The sequence below is a fragment of the Filicampus tigris genome, chromosome 11 (genome assembly GCF_054856515.1).
Source record: "Filicampus tigris isolate MCC_2025a chromosome 11, RoL_Ftig_1.0, whole genome shotgun sequence".
Classification (NCBI taxonomy): Eukaryota; Metazoa; Chordata; class Actinopteri; order Syngnathiformes; family Syngnathidae; genus Filicampus; species Filicampus tigris.
Genome location: NC_141227.1, coordinates 23,933,944 through 23,957,751, shown reverse-complemented (window position 1 = coordinate 23,957,751; position 23,808 = coordinate 23,933,944). Strand labels below are relative to the sequence as shown.

General features: G+C 45.1%; 1 protein-coding gene across 4 annotated transcripts in view; it reads left to right on the top strand.

Moving 5' to 3' along the window:
* nrg3a (neuregulin 3a) overlaps positions 1-16,632 on the top strand; it is a 130,394-nt gene extending 113,762 nt beyond the window's left edge. For 2 of the 4 annotated variants that reach the window (XM_086044921.1, XM_086044920.1), the window contains 7 exons: positions 4,182-4,255; positions 12,692-12,715; positions 13,529-13,631; positions 13,768-13,894; positions 14,051-14,136; positions 14,221-14,367; positions 15,636-16,632. In XM_086044921.1, coding sequence (XP_085901047.1) covers positions 4,182-4,255; positions 12,692-12,715; positions 13,529-13,631; positions 13,768-13,894; positions 14,051-14,136; positions 14,221-14,367; positions 15,636-16,095 — 1,021 coding nt within the window. In that variant the 3' untranslated portion in view covers positions 16,096-16,632. The remainder of the gene's footprint in view (positions 1-4,181; positions 4,256-12,691; positions 12,716-13,528; positions 13,632-13,767; positions 13,895-14,050; positions 14,137-14,220; positions 14,368-15,635) is intronic. The other 2 variants (XM_086044922.1, XM_086044923.1) reach the window with 2 other exon arrangements.
* Positions 16,633-23,808: the final 7,176 nt, after the last annotated feature.

Below are 23,808 nucleotides of genomic sequence, written 5' to 3'. Positions count from 1 at the left end.
TATTCTAGTTTGTTGTTGTAAAACTGCACTTGAATTTTCTAATTAGCATCCTGGCTAATTAGCATCAGTCCAACAACAGTGACCCGCGGATTAGTTCAACTTTTCAACATTTGGCACAGTAGATTCTGCTCTACTTTGTTAGTAGTAGTTGTAGTGCTTTGTACTAGTTGTAGTAGTGGCGATGGTGGTGTTTGTGATAGGAGTCAGAGTAATGATAGTAGCAGTAGAAGAAGCTTCAGATGCTGTCATCATGCTCCAAGTGGTGCTGGTAGCAGTAGTAATGTGGTAGTGGTGGTAGAAGTAGTGCTAATTACTTTGTAGTCTGAAGAAAAATGACAATGTTTTATAATGAGTGGTTGGTGTCTCAAAAACAATAACTTCTCAGACATTAATGCTCTTGTCGATTGTGTGAAAGCAAAGGAAATGATCGAAAGGTTGTCACAATGGGCACTCTGTTCAACTTTACTACCTGACGAGTGGCAAGGAAATTCTGACTGTGATGGTTGCTTCGTTTCATGTCTTATCGCGGAAGTGAGGGAATAAGCTGCCCCACCAGACTCAGTAACTGGAATAATATTACCCCAAAAATTAGAGTAACTCGTTATATTACTTTGTTATTGCCTAAATGTAATCTATTACTGGCGGTACCCCCAACACTGGTGGTCGTAGTAATAGTCTTGTCGTAATATCATCATCATCACATAGTCAGGGTATGGTCACGTCACGTCACGTCACTTAACGTTTACAGACGTCATTAAGGATTGCTTGCTTGCTCGTCCGGGATGTTTCATTCACTATATTTTCTTTTCTTTTTTTTTTTTTGCCGACTCAACACAAATGGCGGAGGGGGTCGGGCATATATGTGGCTAGTCCCGGTGTAAATCAAAGGTAGCAAATTAAAAGTACATATAAAATCTTGAAGATGGAATCATAAAATGTATCAAAGCAAAGAGATTGCCGCCTAGAAAGAAAGAAAGCTGTTGGGGGGATAAAAAGCTGATTTCTTTCTTTGTGTTGCTTGAAAAATGGAACCATTTTGAAACAAAAGGAAAATCATGAATGAAATGCGCCACGGTTGCTTTCCGCAAATGGAATGAATGAAGAGATGAATGAATGAAATGAATGTTTTGCTGTTTTTCCTCAAATGAGCCGCCGTCGCCCTCGGTCGAACCCGTCCGTCGTCTTCTGCTTTTTTTTTCTTCTTTGCAGGCTAAAAAGTCTTCCCAGCTGTCATTCATAATTCATATGCAGCATATTTTCATGCAGACTTTTAGCCGCTCGCTAGCATGTCAGAGGCACTCGAGGATGGAAACTCCCCCAAATAAATAAATAAATAAACCTCGGAAAAGTTTTTCTACATGACAAACTTTTTTTTACTCCTGTTGTCTAATCGCGTTTTTGTAGTTTGTGAGCGTATTTTGCAACGTGACGCAATCCAAAGTCAGCATTTTTTTTTTTTTCATACAATGCTTGTATTTGATGAGATGGGATGTGGTGCCTGAAGAATTGGCCTGTGAGTGCTAATGCTCATTTAATTGAGGATGATACAACATGTGCGGGACACGTTTTGGGAGGCATTAGTTTGTGTAGGAAAAAAAAATAATAATAATTGCCATTTTTGTTCAATTGTTTTATTTAGTTTTTAAAAGTGTAGTCAGGGATTACCTTTTCGATCAATTAAGAAATACTATATTTTAAATCATGTAGTCTTTCCTGTTGAAAAAATACTTGAAAATGTGTTCCGTAAAGCTAACGTGACTTTTTGTTTTATTTGAAAAGGAAACATAAAATTAAATGGCACTTTGCATCAATTTTGTATTTCATACTGAAATAAACAAAATTACATTTTTCATTAAAAGAAAAAAATCTGTATATTCTAGATTAAAACTATAATTACCTTTTTTTTAAATTCAAAATGTGATACAATTAAATAAAATGTTTATTAATTTTAAACAATGTTTTTATTTGTTGAAGTAGAATTCAATGACATTTTTCACAAAAGAAATGCGATACGTTTTTTAAATGTGTTTTACAGTACAGTAAGAGTATTTTTTTTATTTTATATTGAAAAAATAGTCTAAAACAAAAAATCAAATCATGAAATAAATTTAATGAAGTTTCGCTTTTGCAATATGAAATGATCAAATTATTGAAATATTAACAAACTAAAGGACATTTTACATTCAAGAAATGTCTATTGAAAAGAAAGCATAAAATGAAAAAAAAAAACAATACGGTTGATATATATTTAATTAAAAAAAAATTCCAATAAAGTTGTAAAGTATGAAGGGGGGAAGACGTCACGTTGCTGTGGTTTTGTGCTGATGACCTGAAAGTTCGAGGCCGCAGCATGCTGAAAGGGTATTTTTTTTTACCTTTTTTTGGGGTGGGGGGGTGAATTTTGTGAGCGAGTGTGAATAATTGACAAGGCTCTTTTCTATCTTGAAAGCCTAGCGAGACAGACGCCCACGTTGGCCCACATGTTTTATTCATCAAGTCCACCGGTTCAACGCCGCAGCCGAGAACTCGCGCGCAACAATTTGAGCGCTCCAAAGTCCGAAAAGCGTCAAGCGCGTCGTGTTCCCGCTACGCGGGCTCCCTCCAGTGGTTTTTAAACGTTCAACTCGTTCTTCATATTACAGTGATTTTGGAATCCATCTGTGAAGTCAAAAGGCCCTGTGTTCAGGCACTATTTTGGGTTGACCAACAGTCTTATCGTGGCCGCATTTGGCTCACTTGTGACTTATTTTTATTTTTCGATTGCATGAAATTGCATGCCCCCGCGTCTTAATCGGAAACATTGCCTCAGACGGAGTCGGGTTGTTTCATGCAAATCACCTCGTAGGTTTAACCAAGCAGGTTTGGATTTGAATGATAACTTTTGGTATTTGCCGATAGTGACGGCACAACACTGAATCTGAAATTGCAGGAGCTATGGCCCCACCGAGCCTTGAGCAAACGTGATGTCATTTTCAGTCAGCAGAAGTGACCAAATGGCCGCCCCTCAGATGGACAAAAACGGGTGGATTTTGCGGCTTAACTCATATTTCATAGTAATCAGAATGCCTTGTTTCAACTAGTGGGACTGCATGAAGCATAATCCTGAAAATTATATGTTTGGGTTGACTAAAGTTTCCAGATTTTTTTTTATTTTGGGGGGCGGGGGGCGGGGGGTCGTGATTCGGCATGTAATGGCCCAGCGAGTCTCATTGGCCGGCCGAGTTTTGACCGAGTGACAAAATCAAAGCTTGCTGCATGTAAAAGGTCAGCGTGCACAATCCATCTTTCATTTTTCGCCATAAGACACGCATGAATGCGTGCTGCCTGTCTTACAGGAGACATTACGTGTACGTGTAGTTTGTATGTGCGCATGCATGACAATGAGCTTGTTGGGAAGGCACAAGAGAAGATTTTCAATGTTCCATCCTAGCGAGAGACCCAAGAAGAAAAAACGTGTGACTGGAAAACAAACGATTATTAGGGCACCAAAAGAATCGACTGTTTTATTTTGTGCATGCGTTGGTGTGGAATTCCATTGTGGTTTAGGGCTGCTATGTGCAAAAAAAAAAAAAAAAAAGAAAAGGCACACTCCCACCTTCTAAAAAGACTCCATAGTGGCTGGCCTACTTGTTTATTTTTGTGTGGCTTTCTTTCATGTCCTTGAACGATCTTCACTCTCGGCGTCATCGGTGCTTAACGAAGTTAGCATTAGCGCCATTAGCATCCGTGCCCCTCTGCCCACACACTTTCTGGAGCGATCAATCGATGGAATCATTGATTGTAAAAGCCTTGGCTAGCCGCAGTCCGAGCGATGTTGACGTGTTTGTGCCAACGCGATGCATGCTGGGAAATGTCGTCGCGCCGGAGTCCGTGTCGTGTTGCCGAGGGAACGCAAAAGAAAAAACGTTTGTTGAGGAAGGAAGGAAGCAAGCATTTACTGAGCGGCTGTCAACTCAACACACAAGCTCTTTCTCCTCCTTCTTGCCTGGCTCCTCCTCCAACTTCCTTTTCCTCCTCCTTCGTCCTCCTTTTTTTCCTAAGTTTGGTCCTCCTCTTCCTCTTGCTTCTCTTCCCCCTCCTCCTCCACATTGAAGAAGGTCGCCGCCCGCAACGCGTTGACTTTTTTGTCGTTTTTTGTCCGTCCAAAGTGTTGACGTCATGTCTGCCCTCCTCCCCGCCAGGTGTCGAGAAGGCTACCAGGGCATCCGCTGCGATCAGTTCCTGCCCAAGACCGACTCCATCCTGTCCGATCCAAGTAAGACGCTTCGCAGTTACACGTGAGACCGGACAAACATTTCGTGGCAGCCGCCAATATCGGCGTCAGCACTTGACTCAAAGAAATCCGCAAAAACAAACAACCTGAGCACTTGAGTCACGTAAGAGCAGTTTGTACTTGAGGCTTAAGACTGAGCTCTGTCTACTGCTGGAGGAAAGTCAGGGTGACCTGCACCGAAAAAAAAAATTGGAGTGATATTTACTTAGGGGGGGGGGAAAAAAACTTCAACTGCATTTCTTTTTTTACTCTCAGAAATCGAAAGTAAAATCGACAGTGAGTAGGGAGTGAATTTGACTTGCGTAGGATGAGTTTCTTTTGAAAGAAATGCCCCTCAAGGGTTGAGGGACAAACTCCCAAACAGCCACGCTGTTTGCATCATTTGCGCCTCCGCCGCCTCCTCGTTAACGACGTCCTCGTTATCGGGCGTCCTCTCAAAGTCGTTCTGTCAATAATAATAATATTTAGGCCCATGTGGTGGCGTCGTTGTTTGATTGACATCTACTTTTAATAATCGAGTAATCGCCTAGAGCCATTTTGAATTTGAAATTGTCCAAATGCTCAGATTTCAGCCGCTCAACAGTCATTCTTGTCAGATTTCTCCAGTCCTTCCTTCATGAAAGCAGACTTTTGTGCTGAGTCAAAATCGGGCATTTGCAAACATCTGCTTTGACTTTGCATCACCACAACCAAACAGAATCTGTTTCCAAAACAGTTTGGGGAGTACGACAATCAATCCCTCTCATGTGATATTGCTTCATTGTTCTTAGGTGTTTTTGTCACAACAGTAACTGGTTGATAGCAGGGAAAATGCTTTTGCGATACGCTTGCACGCAAAATATTATCCGCTGATTTGGTTACGCGACGGACTAATCGGTAGAATGACGGATTCAAATTTTCAAGTCTGTAAAAATGTGCCGCATGATGTCTGCCGTGTGACTTGCTGTTGTCGCGCTGGCATTTAGCATTAGCACACTAGCAAGCAAGCACAAGGCCATTTTCATTGCTTCTTTGCTTTTCTCTCCTCACATTTGTTCTTTTGACTGCTTTTCGCCTCACAAAAGTGGGTAAGTGCAAAACTGGAGAAGAAGAGCGACAGCGTCTCTCTTCTTCCCTCCCCCATCCTGTCTCAGCCCCCCCCCACTCACAGCTCCCACCCGGCTCCCACCCCTTAACATGCCAAGTGACCTTTTGGTGCCACTGCAACCTGGTGATCATGCGCACTGCAAAACGTAAAGTCCAACACAAGATGAAAGACCCCATCCAGTCAATTGAGAGGTTTGTTGTTGAATACATTCGACATATTTGAAGACGAACAGCTGAAAGCACGCGCAACGGCTGACAACTGCCGAGTGCGGCCGTCCCTCGCTAGATCACGATTGACTTAACCCGTGTACCGCGTTTTTTATTTTTGTATTTTTTGGGCCGGGGGGGGGGGGGGGTTGGGGGGGGGGGCATTCAATTGGGGGATTCAATTGCTCAGTACGTCTGCTGGTAAAGTAAACATTGTAACGTAACCCACTGGCGCGAGTCAGCAAAAATTGTAATCCATAACGTGGTGGATGGAGGAAGGACGGCAACAGCGGCCGGTGCGCTTTCAGACGGTAACAGAATTAACGCACCCGCACCTCACATGCGTATACCGTACTACGCATACAACCTTCGAATAGATTGATATAATACCTCAAATGCTTGGACTTTGCAGATTTGGTCAATTGGAACATAATCCCGGCACTGTATTGAGTTTGTGGAGAGCGTTAAATTGTTTTTCAAAATTTCACCATAAACGCACTTGATCTCAATTTCCCTCTTCTACTGACAGACAATGTTGCTAAAACAAAGTTATACGGTCCTGATTTTATTTGCAAAATTGAACGAAAAAAAGCCCACTTTTTGCAGTGCAGCATCCCCTCGTCTCAGTCTTCCTCCTGATAACCTCCTAACATGCATCTTGATCTCCCCAGCAATCCCCCCCCCCGCCCCCACCGCCATCCCTCCCGCGCCTGCACATCCTGTCCAGCTTGTCGGCTAACACTTAGCGACATGCTATCAGGTGCGAGAACAGTTCATCAGTCTCCATGGAATGGGAGTAATTGGGGGGAGGGGGGGGTCATTTGGGGCGAGTGAGGACAAGGCCGCGCGGTTGCAAAGAGAGCGAGCGACACACTTAACTGCTGACTCAGACGTTTACTTTTCACAGAAAATACACGGGCAGAACGAACCGCTTGAGCGTTGAAAGTGAGCGTGGGCCGCTAACGACTGAACCATTTGAATCACTAAAGCCATTTATTCCTCTCCACTGTTCATTCATCATCTTTGACTTTTCCCCATTTGTGGAGGCACTTCCAGCAAATGTCAAGACACAAAAAGCCCCTTTAACACCCAATAACAAAGCAGGATTTTTTTTTTTTTTTTTTTTCCCTTCACTTTTTTCTAATTGCTAACATATAATGTGAAGCGCATCAGACGGGCTCATGGAAGCTAGCACGGAGGTTGTGCTGATTATGAACCTTCAAGCAACTGCTGCTTTATCGGACACATGCAAACAGAGCATCCAACATTGCATTTGTCAACGACAGAATGTTCAACCAAACCGGGCAATTTCAGACTCTCATTATAAACGGCTCCTTATAATGACGACACAGAACCAAACTGTGCCACTCGGCAGGAAAAAAAAAAATGTGAAAAGAAGCCTCTAGCTTAAATGCATCTTTGGATAAACTCCATTCACGTCAGTGTTGGTTTACTTTCATAACCTGAATGACCCAACTCGGGCCTCCCTGTCTTTAAAAAGAAAAGAAAAAAAAATCAACAGAGAAGGTTCTGCAAAAAGCAAAGGAGCGTGTGATGGATGTTGACTCCCTCCCGGGAAAGTAGTCGACCAGCACTCGGATCACAACAAACTGCTTCTGACACGTAAATCTATTTGCGCGATAACATTTCATTCACAGGAACGCGAAGGGCTAAAATGGAACAGTGGCGCGGATGCGGTTTGGCGCCATCTGCCGCCTTTCCGTGTCATTGCGTGACCTTGGCCTCGTCCTCACTTTGACTCGTTTGGAGCATTTACGTCCGGGGTCGCCAGAACAAAAACAACCGCCGTCCTCGTAATGTCGGCGTGAATGAAGCCGAAAGGCCAGCCCTCGTCGGCATGGCAACCATTCAAGCAATTACTGATAGCGGCAAATACATTAAAGTCACTTTGCTGAAATGTCAGAGCTCTTTAAGTTTGAATATATTTACGAAATAGACCAAGCCTTTACATTACACAAGAGTTCTGTAATGTTGGAGTAAAATAAAACTTAATTGGCAAGTAATCAAAGACTCTTGAAAAAAAACAAGTAGCCATTTTATGTGAAGCGAAATCCAGAAAAAACAATCTGAAAAGGTTGTCTTTTCTGTTGTTTTTGCAATTGTTTTTTTTTTTTTTTGCTATTGCACAGATCTTGATCATGACATTGCGCTTGACATGTCAAGGGAGGGGCGGGTGTCATCACGACTGGGGTGGGGTCGACAAAATTTCCCGCAGACTCCACACTAGAAGGCCAGAGCCCGGATCGGAACCTCAGACCTCGGAGGCCGACGTTTGCGGGCGCTCGCCAAGGTGGCAAATGTTGCGTTCTGGTCAGGGTTCGTTCAAGGTCGCATATGTTGACCAAACGTTCTCCGGACGCTCGCCAACACGTTTGTATTTTCTCGCGGCGAGGACATTTTGAACGTTCGGCAAAGGTCTGCGCGCTGGAACGAACCCTGATGAGAACGCGGCATTTGCGCGCCGCCCGTTGCTTCATTCGTGGTAAGACTTGTGAATGCGCGCTTATTTGACCGTCTTCCCCATCTCGCAAGGAGCCGGCCCGTCCGACGCGTTTAAAATTCAGACGTGGTCCTTGAGCGCACAAGTTTGCCCGGCCCTGCTTTTTCAAACATTCCTGAACTTTGTTTGTCAAGGAAATTAATTGAAGCTGCAGTCAGCTTGCGGATGCAAAAGTATAATTGGCGCGTGTGGCCATGAAAAGTGGAGATTTTGCCTTATTTACTCATTTTGAAAGTGAGTGTTCCCGATGAAAGTGCCTCTCACAGCATCTGGCGCATGTTTTTTGCTAGCTGCTCGTTAGACTAATTAGCAGCGCTCTATATTTACTTTGTTGCTTTCTTTTGAAATAAAAGCATCAGACACTCGGGTGAGCGCCTTAACTTCTTCACCGGCGCGGACGTTTCTGTCCGTCGACTGGAGTCCGAGCGTCTGTCGACACCGTCGACAACTCAACTCGACTGTATTTAGAGAGCACTTTAAAGCAAAGTGCGGCAAAGATTGTTCATATGACCACAAAGACGGTTACGGAGGCTCAAAAAGCCCTTAGCTGAGTTTTTCCGGGCAGCTCACATGAATACTGAAATCGCCCACGAGGACGACGTGATCATACTCGAGCGTGATTTTGCTGCTGAAGACAATTTCAAGGGAAAGGAGGGTGCCAAATGACACAGCCTACTTCAAAGAAAGTAGCTTCAAAGATGGCGACTGGCGTGGCGAAAACCTGTGCACCGTTTACCTTTCAAATGGTTTTGAAAAACACTCACCGTTCCGCCGCCGACGTTGGACGTGGGGCAGGTTTAGCCACCCGACAAGAGAACAAAGCTTGTATGTGAAGGATGGAAACAGAGTCGGTGTCGCGTACAATACAATGTTATTTATCTAGCGCATTTCATAACAGCTAGAGCTGCAACAAAGCGCTTTACATACAAACAACAACATAGGTCCTGGAAAGTGTGTTTTGCGATGGTGAGACAAGATGAAGCGCTTGGTGAATCGAATTGCCGTGTCCAAAAGCCACTGATGTCCAACTCGGGCCATGCGCTGCCCGTGGCACATGTGGAAGGTCTGATAACGGTGAGCACAACTGTCGCAATTACAGCTCTAAAATCCTGTCGATTCTTTTCCGTTGAACGCACTTCTCTGTGTACATTAGGACATGGAGAAAGAACGTAAGCAATTCAAAAGGTTGAGTAAAATCCACAATTGTCATTTGTGAAGTAGCGTCGAAGCGGAAACGAGCTTGTATTTATTTCACCATTCGTAGACCCGCTAACACTCGCAAACGCTCGTCGCAAGGAGGCATCATAACAATATGTTCACATTCCCTTGAATTTGTCAAAAGTACTCGGTGGGGCTCACGCTCCTCTGCCACGATTTAAAAAAAAAAAAAAAAAATTCTGAGTTGGCAAGTATCGGAAAAATGTACGGACGGGCGAGAGAGAAAACAAAGAGCAGCTCGTAGTCATAGCATTGATGGAAAATGTCCGCAGTTTTGAAACGGACTTTTAAAGCCACGGCGCACTTGGAAACCGGGAACCAATCCCTCCCTGACTACTCGCAGTGTTTCTTGCTTTTATATGAGGAAAGAAATTTTGCCATCAAAAGGCCTTTCACGGGCTTGATTTTCTGCCTTAGTCATTTGCGGTGTCCCAAAATTCCCCAAATATTCGCATCAAAGTCAATGGTGTGCTTGCCATGTTGACAAAAAGCTCCTGTTTTCCAAAAAACTGCTGTTTTTGATGAAACTCGCCCATGTTTTCCTGCTGATGACAAAACAACCGAAAATGATAGCCACAAACTCTTTGTTTTCTGGGTAAAGAATACAAGAGAGTCTACGCTCGCTGCTTCACAAAATCATCTTAGGCTCTCGAAAGAAAGATGAGTCCAAACGCTCCAGCACAGTTGTCAACATGAGCAAGCGTGCTCCGAAAACTCGGTGAGTCAAGTGCATTTTGGTCATTTTGCCCATGTGGGGAGAATGCACTCTGGCTCACTTCGAGGTAGGCCTGTGCAATTCATCCAAATTCAATTACAATTACGATTATTACACTCCACGATTACAAAATTGACGTCATGGTAAACAACTATTGTTACTTTGCATTTGTAGCCAAGGCACTGTTTGTTTACACGCAAGGAAATCATACTTGAATTGATACACTTCCACCATTTATTTTGTAATACCAAATGTTGTTTGAAACTTACATAATTATAGTGTTTGAATGAAATTGATTTGTCTCGATATTTTTTTTTTACATTTAAACATTTTCTCGTTTTCATGATGAAAATAGACGATTGTTTGAATAATTGTGATTTGAATTACCAAAATGATCGTGATTCATATTTTTGGTCATAATCGGGCAGCCCTACTTCAAGGTCCCCAAAACGCACGAAATGTTTCGCCTGGAGTGTGCCCAAAAGTCTCTTGGATCATCTGACCTGTGAGTCTCAGGCCGAAGCTGCAAAAAAAGAAACAGCCAGGTTGCCTGAAAGCACGTTTCTGTGATTTGGAATCACTTCCTGCCGCCACGTCGAGCGGCCGGCAGGAAGTGAAGCGTGGGAGGCGGCGGTTAAACGGAGCTAAAGGTCGCCGGCGCCCATGTCAAGACTCGGACGGAAAATGCCTTTTTGTTTCCAGCTCCTTTTCATTCGCATCTCGCCGACTTCACGCGCTGAGAGCCCGTGAACGATTGTTGGCGCTGCAGCTGTCCAGCGCGCTTTTCCTCTCACTCTCTTCTCACAAGAGCGAAAGGGAGACGCCACGCCACGCCACGCCAGGAAAGGAAAGAACTGGAAGGAGAATGCACTCCAAGACTGCATTGCGACAAACGAAGCGACAAAAAGAAGAAAGTGGAGAAGAAGTGAAGAACGTGAATGCGGAGAGGGAAAAGTAACGAGGCAAAGCATGTTTGGCAGCAAGAGAAAAACACGAAGAAACAAAAGAAGAAGCAAAGTATGCATGATGAGAAAATAACCCGGAGCGTCCATGAGCTGAAAATAAGGACAAGCCCTGCAAATATGCGCGACGTTTTCATATCATTTCCAATCCAATCCAATCAAGTCTTTTTTTTTTTTTCTTCTTTTTGGGACGCCGCTTTGGTTTTGTGTAAGTGTCTCACATACTTGAAGTCCTATTTTCAAAATGTTATTAATGATGTCAAATTTGAGGCCGTCACGGTAAAGACAATCAAGGGATAAATATTGCAATTTGATGGCAGTCCAAGCCAGGCTTGTCCTCTTGCAATCGGAGTGACGGCAAAAAGGAACTTTTTTTCTCTCGTTCGTAGAAACAAATTGTTACCTCTTGCGTGAAAAGTGCCATTAATTCAAATAGTCGTATCGGTAAAATGAACTGATTTTCAAAAGGAATCGCTACGGTTATCGATCAATTGATTTGAAAATGAGTCATATGTGAAGCCGTAGAAGAGGAACGGACAAGTGACGGCCCGCGGGGGCGCATGATGATTACGTTTCCAAAATAAACATTGATTTTGAAAAAAAAAAAAAATGTTTGACCTCAAAATGCTGCTCTCAACGTTTGTATTTTTTGTTTGCTTATTGTTAGCTTAGGATAAGTGGACCTTTTATACATACCGTGGAAAGTTTATTATCACAAAGGAAATCTATTAAGAGCACATATGCGCGTTTTGTCCTTCTTCCTCTTCTCCTTCTTCTTAATCTTTTTCTTCTTCCTCTTTGTAATCTTTTTCTTTTTCTTCTTCGTAATCTTTTTCTTTTTCTTCTTCGTAATCTCCGTCTTCTTCTTCTTCTTCTTCCCCTTCTTGTGCTTGTTGTAATTTAAGATGTCGTATGTACAGAGTGTCCCCCAGCGGGGGCGTCCATCTTGAGCACCGAGCGTCCACGCGTCTTGTCCCTCCCTGATGGATGCTCCCCCATCTTCGGCGCCGGCCTGGCGGCTTTACAAAAAAAGCTGACTTGGAAATTGAGTTTGTAACCCCGAGATCAACGCGGTCGTCCGTCAAGGTCGCCCGAACGCCGACTAAATGAAGGTGTCGGACACAAGATGAAAGACCGGCGTTTGGCGCAAAAAAAGAAACGGAGGCGTTGCATTTGGAAACGTTGTTTACTGCTTTCGTCGGTCAGCCGCGCCGGCGGCGCGAGCTGAAAAATGAGACATTTACTTCCTCGGTTAGCGCATGGATTGTCCTTTGCTCCGTCTTACAACGTGCGTCACCAAATTTGGCGTAACGATTTTCTAAACAGAATACCAAGTTCAGTCTAGCGCCCCCCGCAAAAACAAAAACATGAAGGCTTTCACAATGACACAGTTTTCAGTCTCCTAAAAACAAGGCCTCCAAAATACCAACGTGTCGTTTGGAATGACCGCCAACGGTCCCGCGGTCGCACAAAAAGCGGAAACGAGACTTTGAGAAGCTGTGGAAGACAAAACTTTTGCCATCGGAACTTTCTATCTGCTCGAAATGATTGCTCTTCAGTCGTGATAGAAGACTTTGAAAATAAAATGTTTTGTGAAGTCATCAGCAGCAACAATTGAGCACAGCTGATGCTACATGCTAATGCTAACATCCTCTCTCTGTCTCCCTTCTTCCTTCCTTGCTTGTTGTCCTCCTTTGTGCTCCCCACAGACCACTTGGGCATCGAGTTCATGGGTAAGATCACCTCGAGTGCGGGCGCGTGCGCGCATACGCCTGCGTGTGTGCGTGTTTATGAGTGAGACATGTTCCATCCAGTGCAAATGAGCTGCAGTCGCTATGGAAACGGACAGAACAGGGAAAGAACAGGGCTTCCAACAACATGCAATCCTCATTTACGTGTGTGTGCGCGCGTGTATGTGTGTGTGTGTGGGTATACTATGTCTTGTTTCTCCTAGAAATGGTGAATTCAAATCTGTTCCATCATGTTTTTCTTTAATCTCGTTGATACTTGGTTTATGGATTTAGTGTGAAGATTTTTTTCCAAAAGGTAAAATTATAAATTGAATCCTTTATTATTACTGAATTCATTATAAATAATGGCATTAAAGTTGTAATATTATTGAAATGAACACATTTGCATCCAGTATATTTCCTCAAATTGAAACATGAGAATAGATCCTCATGTTATATACTTGAGCTGTAAGGGAAAGAAAGAAATCGGGATCCGTCTTAGGTCCACTTCCCTTCACCATTGACCTCCTCCAGCCGAGCGCACTCTTCCGTCCCCGTTCGGTCGTTTTCTCAATTTCCTCCCAAATCACGCCCCCACCTCCCTCCAATTCGACAAAACTTAATCTGTGCGTACGCGCGCAGACGTTGTGTATGTCCAAATGTGGACGTTGAATGGCTCCCTTCTCTTCCATCACACTTTGTTACTTTCCTCGTCAATTGTAAAGTACGCTAGTAGTTGTTTTGTGTTTGTGTGCATGTGTGTGTGTGTGTGTGTGTGTGTAATGATCGATATCGTATTTTTTGGGGTGCGTGCAGAGAGTAAAGAAGTGTACCAGAGACAGCTGCTGTCCATCACATCCATCGCCATGGCGATCGGCCTCCTGGGAGTGCTCTGTGTCGCCCTCTACTGCCGAAACAGGTCAGTCATCGGGATGGACCGCCCCCATCTTGTACATACTGCGTGTGTGCGTGTGTGTGTGTCTCCTGTATGTCAATGAATAGATTTGTATGTCCGATATTTTTCCTATAACGTTCGCGTGTGTGTGTGCGCGTAGGCGTCGGCGAGAGAAGCTTCAAGCTCACCTGAAGGAAAGTCGAAATGTGAAAAACTACACACTAAACGTCAACAACGTCCTGGAATCCAAGAGCAGAAACGGCAAAGCCGACATCAGAATGCACCAGGTCTCCGAGTTGTCGTCGTCATCATCGCCATCGTCATCATCATCATCATCATCATCATCATCATCGTCGTTCTTGTTGTAGTCCTCCAGCTTTTCCCGATCTTCTTCTTGATGAGGACGATGATGAGATCTTTGACATCTTCTTGTTCTCCCCCAGCAGTATTGTAAACGTCCTCCCGCATGTGGTCACAGTGACATGTGCGAGTCGGGCTTCACGCTGTCCAGAAGCGCTCTGAAGCTCACGTGTGTACACGCACGCACGCACGCACGCACGCACAAAAATACATTGTTGGGTTTTCCCTCTAACGTTTTCTTTTTGTGACTCAGCGCGGAGCAGACGAGTCTGGCGGCTCATTGGTCAGCCGCTCGCAGGACGCCGCCTGTTGCCAGAGGACGTCCCAAGCCTTCCGGTCCGGCTTACCAGCACCTAAGAGAGGCGGAGCTTACTGAGAGGGAGGCTGAAGCGCCGCGCGGGTGAGGAGACGCTCATTTGCAACCCTAACACCTTTTTTTCCCGAATATCTTCTATCTTCGGGCCCACCAGTTGAAACAAGGCAATCGGATTCATATGAAATATGAGTTCAGCAGCAAAATCCAGCCGGCGGCCATTTTGTCACTTCTGTCGACTGAAAATGACATCACGGTTGCTCGGGGCTTAGAAAACCACCGATCGCAGCTCGCCTGCCTGTTTGCTGAAGCTGAGCCATGATCGGTCGTAGAATCACTCATAAAGCCAACTGGAAATTGAAATAAATAGTTACGTGAAGTTAACGCACTTAAATTGATTTATTATCAGCCATCAGATTTTGAAAAAAGGGCGAAACCGATATTCTTCAAAATGCCGAATATCAGCGCTGATAATCGGCCAGTCTAATCTCATTTTGTGTTTGTGCGTGTGTGTGTTTGTTTGTCCGCATGGGTATGTTTGTGTATGTCTTTCTGTGTGTGTGTGTGTGTACATTTTGAGCTTCCTGAGAGATAAGTGCGGCGCGGCGTATCCGACCCGGGCGCCTCTCCGTCTCGCCGCGTCGTCCGTTTGGGCGGCGCCTCTCCGCGCGCGCTCGTCCTTGTCCAACGCGTGTGAACTTCACGCACGGTTTCCATCTGATTGCGCTCGCCGGCATCAGACGGGATTTGTCAGCCGACGTTATCTCGGGAATTAGCCTTTTCCTCCCCGCATCGTCCTCCCTTATCGGACGCGCCATCTCCGCGGGGACTCCTCGCAATCTCCGCACCGACGGACGATAAAAGCCCACGAGCTTTTCTTTTCGGCGGTGAGCATGCGAGACGAGCATTTGCTTTCCTGTGGCGTGACCAGCGGCGCTTAAAAACGCCACCTGCTCGATATTCGATCCTCGTGCCACGACTTTCATTAATCGTATTCCAATCGACATCGCAGAGTGGTAGAATATCATTTTCAAAAGGCAAAGGCTGCAATTTGGGGGGGGGGGAAACCCTCATTCACGTCATTTTGCTCAGCTGGTAGTTTGTATTTTACGCCTACTTTTCATTTTTCGTTTTCATTTTTTTTTTAGCGCATCTATACGCCAACGCTTGCACCCTGATCCTGCTTTCAGAATCGAGCGGCCCTATCCTCAATCCTTGATCCTCCGTACTCGTCCCTTGCTCCTCAACTTGTCAATCCTTGATATTTGCCACTTCCCAGTCCTCGCTGCTCAATCCTCAGCACCGGGTTGTTCTCGAGTCCTGATTGTTCTTTTCTTTTCTGGTTTCCTCGCCAGTTACGGCCATCAGGAGGAGCCTCGCCGGCCCGAGCCCAGACCCGAAGCCCCGGCCAATATGCAAGGTGCCGTTAACGCGCGCCGGCAACCCCAGGGCGCCCCCCGCGGGCCGCCCAGCCCGACCCGCCGCTCGGCCTGCGTCCCCGCCGTCCCTTCCGTCGCGGGTGGCCGCGACGATGAGGTTTCCTGTATGCAAACCGCAGCGATGTCATCAACCGGCGCCGCGCCCCACCGGGAAGACGGCGGGGACGAGTGCGAGGAGCGGGAAGCGGCGCGGCTGCTGCTGCGCGACGCGCAGGAGAACCTCCGGGCCTTGGCGCGCAGGCGGCACGAGGAAGGCGGAGGCGGAGGCGGGCCGGCGGCCGGGCAGGCCCGAGAAACTGTTTGCTTCCTCAACCTTCACGTGGGCGGCGCCGGTAAGGCCACGCGCACTCGATTACTCAGAGAGCCGGACCAATAAGCGGACGAGAAAAGCCGATCTCGTCGGAGAAAGGAAAAATCATCACGCAATTCTGGACGCACACAAAATGGCCGCCGGGAAGAGAGAAGAGAAAAAAAAACCAACAAAAAAAAAAATCATTTATTTCCGAAACACGACGAAAAAGATACCAAATAGCCCGTCGCTCCATGGTGGTTTTCACTGTACAAAGAATATATGAATATATATAAATATGATATATGGATATAAATATATGGAATTCCAAAAGTGACCAAGTTGAAGAAGAAGAAGAAGGACAGGAATGATGTTCGTCTTTTGGCTTTCTTCTTCTCCCCCATGGTTTTGTATGACCAACGCCGTCACGATCGCCTTCTGCTCGCCGACGCCAAGATGGCGAAGGTGACGACCACTAGTCAGCCAAGAATCACAGTGTGAGCGTGTGTGTGCGCCCGCGCGCACCCAGTTGTTGTTTTTTTTTGGGGGCGGGGGTTTGTTTTTTTTTGTTTTTTCGAGTTGTCACGACGACGCGCACAAGGACAAAAGGAGACAAGGACACGGGAGGGGAAAAGGAAGCACATCTCTTGATTGTTTTTGCCGGGATTTTCCGTCGACGTGGCTTTGACGAGCGGCGCCACCTGGCGGCCGGGCTGTTGAACCGAGAAATAAATGTCTCTATGTTGTATCCTCACCGTCATGCGCGCTCTTTGTGTGAACGCAATGGAAAGCACGGTCCGAGTCTGACGGTCTCACCAGCCTGCTTTTGACTGCTGGCAATTCGGCTGAATTCTCCCGTTGCCAAAGCACGAGAGCGGGAGTTGACTTCAAGCGGCTGCTCCCAACCAAAACGCTTGGCTTCCTCTTCCCTTTTGTGGAGGGATAGCTTTGCCGAGGCTTTAACTTCTCTTCCCTGCCTTCTGAAAGAGCACCAGAGACGTGCGCGTCCACCCAATTTGGTGTGGATCGGCAAAACGGCTCATTTCGTCTTACTTCCCCGTAGACTTGAAAATTAGCATCAAACTTTGTGCGGACCTCACTTTCGCAGTCGTGGTGCTCTTAACAAGTCCATGTCTTTTCTGCTTTTGCTGTGCGGCTGTTACCGTGGCAACGCCGGTAGAGGTAAAGCCAAGCGTTGTTATGGTGGTGGTTTCTCCTCTGAGTCAATCGAACATAAATCAAACATATTTCGCGGGTTTGAGCGTCAGAAGGCAGACGGGTGAGGATGTGATGGATGGATTGATTGATGGGTTGATTGATTGATTGATTGATTGATTGATTGATTGATGGACTAATTGATTGCAAAAATTCTGGCCCATCTGTTCCAGCGAGTCATCGGGAAGAACATCCAGAGGAGCTTTTCATGGCCGTCTTCTCGGCAGTCACAGACAACTTTTCCTATTTTCATTCCAGACAAAAGAATATTTTTCATTCAGCATCCAGCCGACAAGCTCATCATTGTTTTGACACGATGACAGATGGTAGCCGTCGGTTTTCTTTTTTCATCATCAAAAACCACGCTCGTCAAACTCGTACAGCAAAGAAAATCTACGAGTTGTCCCTTCGTGTTGGATAAGCAGAAATTGTCCCTTCCCCAAAGTTATTCCTCAAACCGATAATAGCGCACAATCGTTTGTCGATGTGTCCTAACGAGGGCTGTCAAAGGTAAAGCGTTAACTACGGAGATTCATTCCCATATTAGAACGCATTCAAAAAAAATTTACAGAGTTAACTCGGTATTCATTTCACGTGCTGCGGCAGCTGAACTCTGCTCACTTTGCAGACGCAATTCGAGCTTAGTCACCGTCGCAAAGACGGATTTTTACGTAGCTTGACTTGAAAAAGTTGCTCGACGGCTCATTGGAGAAAATTGCGTACTTTGCCAAGTCAAATTCAAATGCCGTATTAGCTGTATGTCTGGCGTTATCGTTCAACACTTACACGAAAAGAATCGTATTCGAAGATCAGAACAGTCAACGAACCAAAAGATACTTAAATGTTTTTTCTCCACGTGAATTCCAAGATTTTACTCAAATAAATGTCGGTTCCAAGCTTCGTAAAAAATTCGATGAATTGTTATCCATGTCAGCCTTCCTGTGTGGCACGTGATACTTCCTGTTTGCAGTGTGAGACGCGCACCAAGCTGGCGCGAGGCTCTCATAGCGTCGGGCGTCTCGGCAAGAATGTTTTGTGAAGGCGTTCGGCGGCGGATTGACGCCGTCGTCGTCTCTTGGTCGGACGTGCTAATGAAAGACCATTTATAGGCTCCTGACATTTAGTGACATTCAGTGGCACCGCCGCGCTCCAATTACGAGACTACGCAAGCTGTGTGAAGTTTGCTGCCGATTGAAATAACACCACGTAGCGCTTCATCATCTACCACAGCACACATTTGCGTTCTGACAAAATATGTCGTTTCAACATTCGCACACAATAGACGCGAAAAAAGCAAACACCTTTGCCTTTCCAATATGTCCCTCAAATTTCGACACCGGCTTCGGTGCGCACGCAAGACCTCAGTGCAACTTTTTGTGTGTGTAACAAGTAAAGGAATGTGCTTCGGTTCTTTCACAGGCCACAAAGTTCAAAAGATTGCAAATTTGTATAAAATCAATGGGTTTAAGAACGGCACCTATACTTCTCTCAAAAAGGTATGTGATTTATGACCTCTTGCTTAATTTATGACTATAAAATCCTAAAAATGTCTACCTCTCCGAAATCGACTCATATTTATACATTTTGTATGGAGGGCTGCTTCTGTCAAGGAATTTTACGATTGATTTATGATGAGGAAAAATGTCGCCGATTTTTGTCATGTGAAATAGAAAGCAACCTTTTGTAAAAGCTATCGGAGCTTCTGTTTTCACTTGATTTATGGCAAATATATATCATATAAAAGCATTCATCTGCCAAAACTCCCACATCTCAGATATCAAGCTGTATTTATAGTAACGGGTGGTGAAAGAGCGCCAAAAAGGCGAACCGGCGTCACAAATAAATATAGTCATTGATTTATGACACCCTCATAACAAAAGCACAAGACTGTCCAAGATTGCACGACTCGGACCTAGAAACACAATTTTATTGTGATACGAAAAAGAAGTTTAAAGGTTGTCAAAGATGTTTGATTTTTGACCACGTCATTGATTTATGACATACACACACACACACACGCACAATAATAAAATTGTCAAAGTTTTGACCCGTCTGGCGTCAGTCCATGCTAATACACATTGGCTTTGTGTTAGGGTGAGATTATCGCAGCTGATTTTGGGGGAGAGGCAGGGTACACACTGGGCCAGTCTCCCGCCACTTGATGTCAGGGCATGTTTTGACCAAAAAAAAACGACTGCTCGCCACGGTGCTACCAATGAAAGAAAACATGAAATGTGAACAAGCGTGAGGTTCCACTCAAGCATTTCCCCGTGAGTTTCTTTGTGTTTTGAGGAGCAGGCGGACGTCCTCAAGCGGACGTCGGCCACGGTGAGTTTTTGCCGGCGATTGGATTGCCAAAGACGACACGAGTCGGCCGTGGTGCTGCGCCGGCTTCAAAGGTGAGCCACATCCCAAATAAACGCACTTTTGACACCTTTTGTTTTTTTGTTCGTTTTTTTTTCTCTTTCAGCTGAATCATGATTTCAGCAACATCACACACAAAAAACCTTTGAATTCTTCTCCAATGTTTAAAATGAACTCCGCTTGACTTCTCAACAAGCATACATATTTTGACATTGTTTGAGCTGGAGAGAAAAAGAAAACTCAATTTAGCCTTTCAGTGGTCTTTTTTTTGTGTGCGCACGATTTGAAGGAAGCCTTGAAAATGACTTGTTAATCCTAAATGTTTTATCTGCTTCCTCCTTTGCAGAATTTCCTTTTTTTTTGGTTTTTGTATTGTTTTTCAAGGAATCTTGTCACCGCCGCCATCGTCGCTCCTGTCTGGCATCCCAAGCAGGAAGAATCCATCACTACGTTCAACTTGCAGCGCCTTTAATGGAGAGACCTTTTGATGCTTTTCCCAGGTGAACTATCATAATGTTGTGTGAAATGCTGCTCGAGCAGGGGAGGCGGGGCTGGCCTGGGGCGTGCAGGGGCAGAGTCAGCCGGGTGGGGACACCACGCGTCCATCGGATGGCGAGAATCGCCCCGCAGTCTGCAAAAATCGCCAATCAGAGATGAACGGGTGCGATTGACGGACATAACCTGCGCCAAAGCCCCACCGCCATCGACAAAGGGTGAGGGTGGGGAACTGACAATAGCCTTTCATTGCTTTTCTGCCTTTGAGGTACTTTAAGCCAGAGCTGGGCATTTGACTAAAAATGTGCAGTCCGTTTATCAATCTCTGCCTACAGACGGGGTGTCCTTCCACCGTCCGTCCATCCGCCGTTTTGTCCGGCCGGACCAAACGGTCATCGCCTATAGGCCGGTCCGACTATCATTTTTAATGGGCTTCCGTTAGCGTTTCGACAAAGTACCCCCAACGTGAGCACACGTGTCCTCATGAGGCTGGACTTGGAGTCCGTCCCATCTAGTGCGAGTTGTGGTACACCCAGGACTGGTCGTCGGGCGAAGGCAGCGCCCGAAAACATTCTTGGGGTGTGTTCAATTCTTGTTTGTGTGCAGGACACATCGAAGAGCATCTGCTTCCCATGTTTTACCCCCTGGGGAGGCGATGGGGCCCAGGTTAGAGTTGGGCGATTTTGTTGATTTGGCCAGCTCAGCCTCAGGGCGACACGGGGGCTTGCAGTCCGACTCCCACGCACACAACATATGTGTCGAGCGGCCCGTGTTGAAATGCGATGCGACGGCCAATGAGATCCTTGGAGATCCACCTGAGCTCGCTTACCCGCCAAAAGGCGGAGCGCCATCTGCGGCCCGGAGGGCCACCCGCGTCCTCCCGAGACGCCTCGCCGTCATCCAGGACCATGACGACGTCGTCCACCTCGTCTCCAGCGCGGATGTTTCCCAAATGCACCACCGACAACTTACCACAAGGTGGCGCGCACACTCGCAAGGGCAAAATGGACCAGGTTATCCACATTTAGGCTTTTAAGTCTGAAAATGGGTTTGGGTTTCAATTTCGGATTTCAAACAGTGTTTTGGGTTTCTGATTAAGGTTCCTAGCCTGGCTAACTAACTAATGGACAAGCAAAGGAATGAACTAACTAAGGTTTTTCATCTTGTGGATCCTGGAGGGGTCTCAGCCTCAGTTTGTGAATCCCTCTTTTGAGACATTCTTCACTCCAACATTATTTTGGGGGAATTAATTGAATCTGAAAACTACACAGCCCCTAAAGTGACATGGGGGAAAAAAAAGAAATATGTTTCTCATCCTGATGAGAAAAGTTTTTCATTAGGATGTGAAAGTAGTATGCGGCTCGCGAATCACGGAAATCTGTGTTCATTATAAAGGCATTGATTAAAAGAAAAATTGGTAAAAATCCACAAAAAGTTCTTGAATAAGTGGGAATTAACTGCCAATATGTTGCCCCCCATAAAAAACTCAAAATAAAAATATTTATTTTATTTAAATAAAGAATAAGCAAATATGTCATGAACCTCGAGAATGCGAGGGCTGCACTGTATTATGATTACACTAATATTAAACTGTTCATGCTGACTATTTTGTCATCTTGTATCATAGAATGTATTAAAAAAAAAAAAATAAGCAAGAACACGTCAGCATGTGGTGAGGCGTCACATTGTTTTACTTTTGGCAGGAAGTCGACACACAGACAGAAAAGAAAAGACGTCCTGCCTGCTCGCAAACATGTCACAAAAATTTCGTCGCGCCGTCCAACAAGGTTTCCCGCTGATATGTTTTGTCAACCGTCGGCTTGCGCTGCAGACACCGCCTTTTATCCCCGTGAAGCCAAACGGTCGCCAGGAAAGAAGAAAGTCCGGTGGTCGCTCATCATTAGCGACAAATTAGCGACCAAAAGAAACCGACCCGATCGGTGTTTTCACGCTTCATTCGGACAAGCTATCCTGTTTAAAGGCAACATTATCATGGATTAGAAAAATTACTAACGCAATTTGTGTCATAATTATCAACATGACCACACTTTGTGGATAAAAACGTGGAAAAATGCGAGAAATTAGAAGAGATCGTGGACAACAGCATGAAGGAGAAACTGCGACAAAACGTGGACAACAAGGGAGAAAACAATGATAAAACACGGGGACATAAAATGATGAAGCGTGATGGAAACATGGATGAAATCATGAAAGGAAATGATTGGAAAAAAAACATTGTGAAACTGATGAAAACATGTAAACAACAAAAACAGGAACGTTTGATGTAAACATGAGGATTTGATACGTTGCAAAAATATGGTGGGAATATTTTAAAACAGTATGAAAACGGAAATTTGATGAAAACATTGATTGAAACATGAAACAGTTCTAAAACTGTGATTAGAAACATGGATGGGAAGGGTTTTATGGGGCTGTAGTTCTGCAAGTGTCCACTGGAGTGTGCTGTTAATCCAACCAATGACGTCAATATTTTTGACGTTCCTCAAGCCAGCCAGCAGGGTCGCCTCACGCTGCTTGTTGTCGCTTTGGCTTTGCTATCAAGTGTCTTCTGCTGATGTTGGACATTCATGCGGGCAGGGGGTCGGGTCACAAAGGTCTGCGGGGGCGTGGGGGGCTACTAAGTGAGAGTTAGTTTGGAGTCAAGATGACAGATCTCCTTTGACATCCCTGCAACAGACTTGGGAGTAAAAAGGTTTTTGTCAGCAAAAACAAAAGCGCAGCCATTGGGGTTTTGTTGTTGTTGTTGTTTTTCCCCATTTCTTTACATTGTTGTCTCGCTTTTCATCTGTCAGCTAACATTTATTTCTTCTGGCATTTTGCTAACCTGTAGCATCATGGTCATGTCAAGCTAAGAACCAATTAGCTATCAGTGGCAGAACAAATAAGCATCGTGCTAACAACATGCTAAAATCCAACTGGCAATGAATGGCCTTCAGTTCAATTGATGGTAGCTGAACTTAGCCTCAGACCAGGGGCAGAGAGAGCCATGGGTGGGCCTGGGTGTGCACAGGCCCACCCAGACGGACAGAAATATATTTTTACTTTATTATTAAATTATTTCTTAACTTGCATTTTGTTGTGTTTTTTTTATTTTATTGAATATTAAGAAAGGCATCATTGTGGTTGTCTAAGGAAGATTTGAACTTCATATTATTCCATTTGTCATTTTATTTGAATATACGATGTTTTGAGACAGGACAATTGTGCTCAGTGAGAGAAATATTCAGGCCCACCCTGATTTTTCCAAGCCCACCCATTAGCCACGTTCTGGCTCCCCCCCTGCCTCAGACTAGCGTGAAGCTAAGAGCCAACAGAATGTTCGTTTTGTTTTTGAGGTTCAGAGCGGGAAGGGGGCAATAAATTTTGCCTGCTGTGTTTGATTTGCCATAAACCATATACAGTGGTGCCTTGAGATACGAGCGGCTCAACTTGGGAGTTTTTCGAGATGCAAGCCATCTTTGACTTGTGAGCGCAAACTCGAGACACGAGCACTTTATAATGGCAGTAAACTCAAGTGATCTGACTGAATTCGGGCTCTTTAATGCCAACCTCAGCAGAATGCTTACTCTAAAACTAAACATAAAACAAAGAGAATGACACGTTGTGCAGTTAAAACGAGCAAACTACATTGGCTAGGGACTGGATCGTTAGTTTGATGCTAACATAAATAGAAAAAGCCATTCAAATGCTAACGTTAGTTTCGTT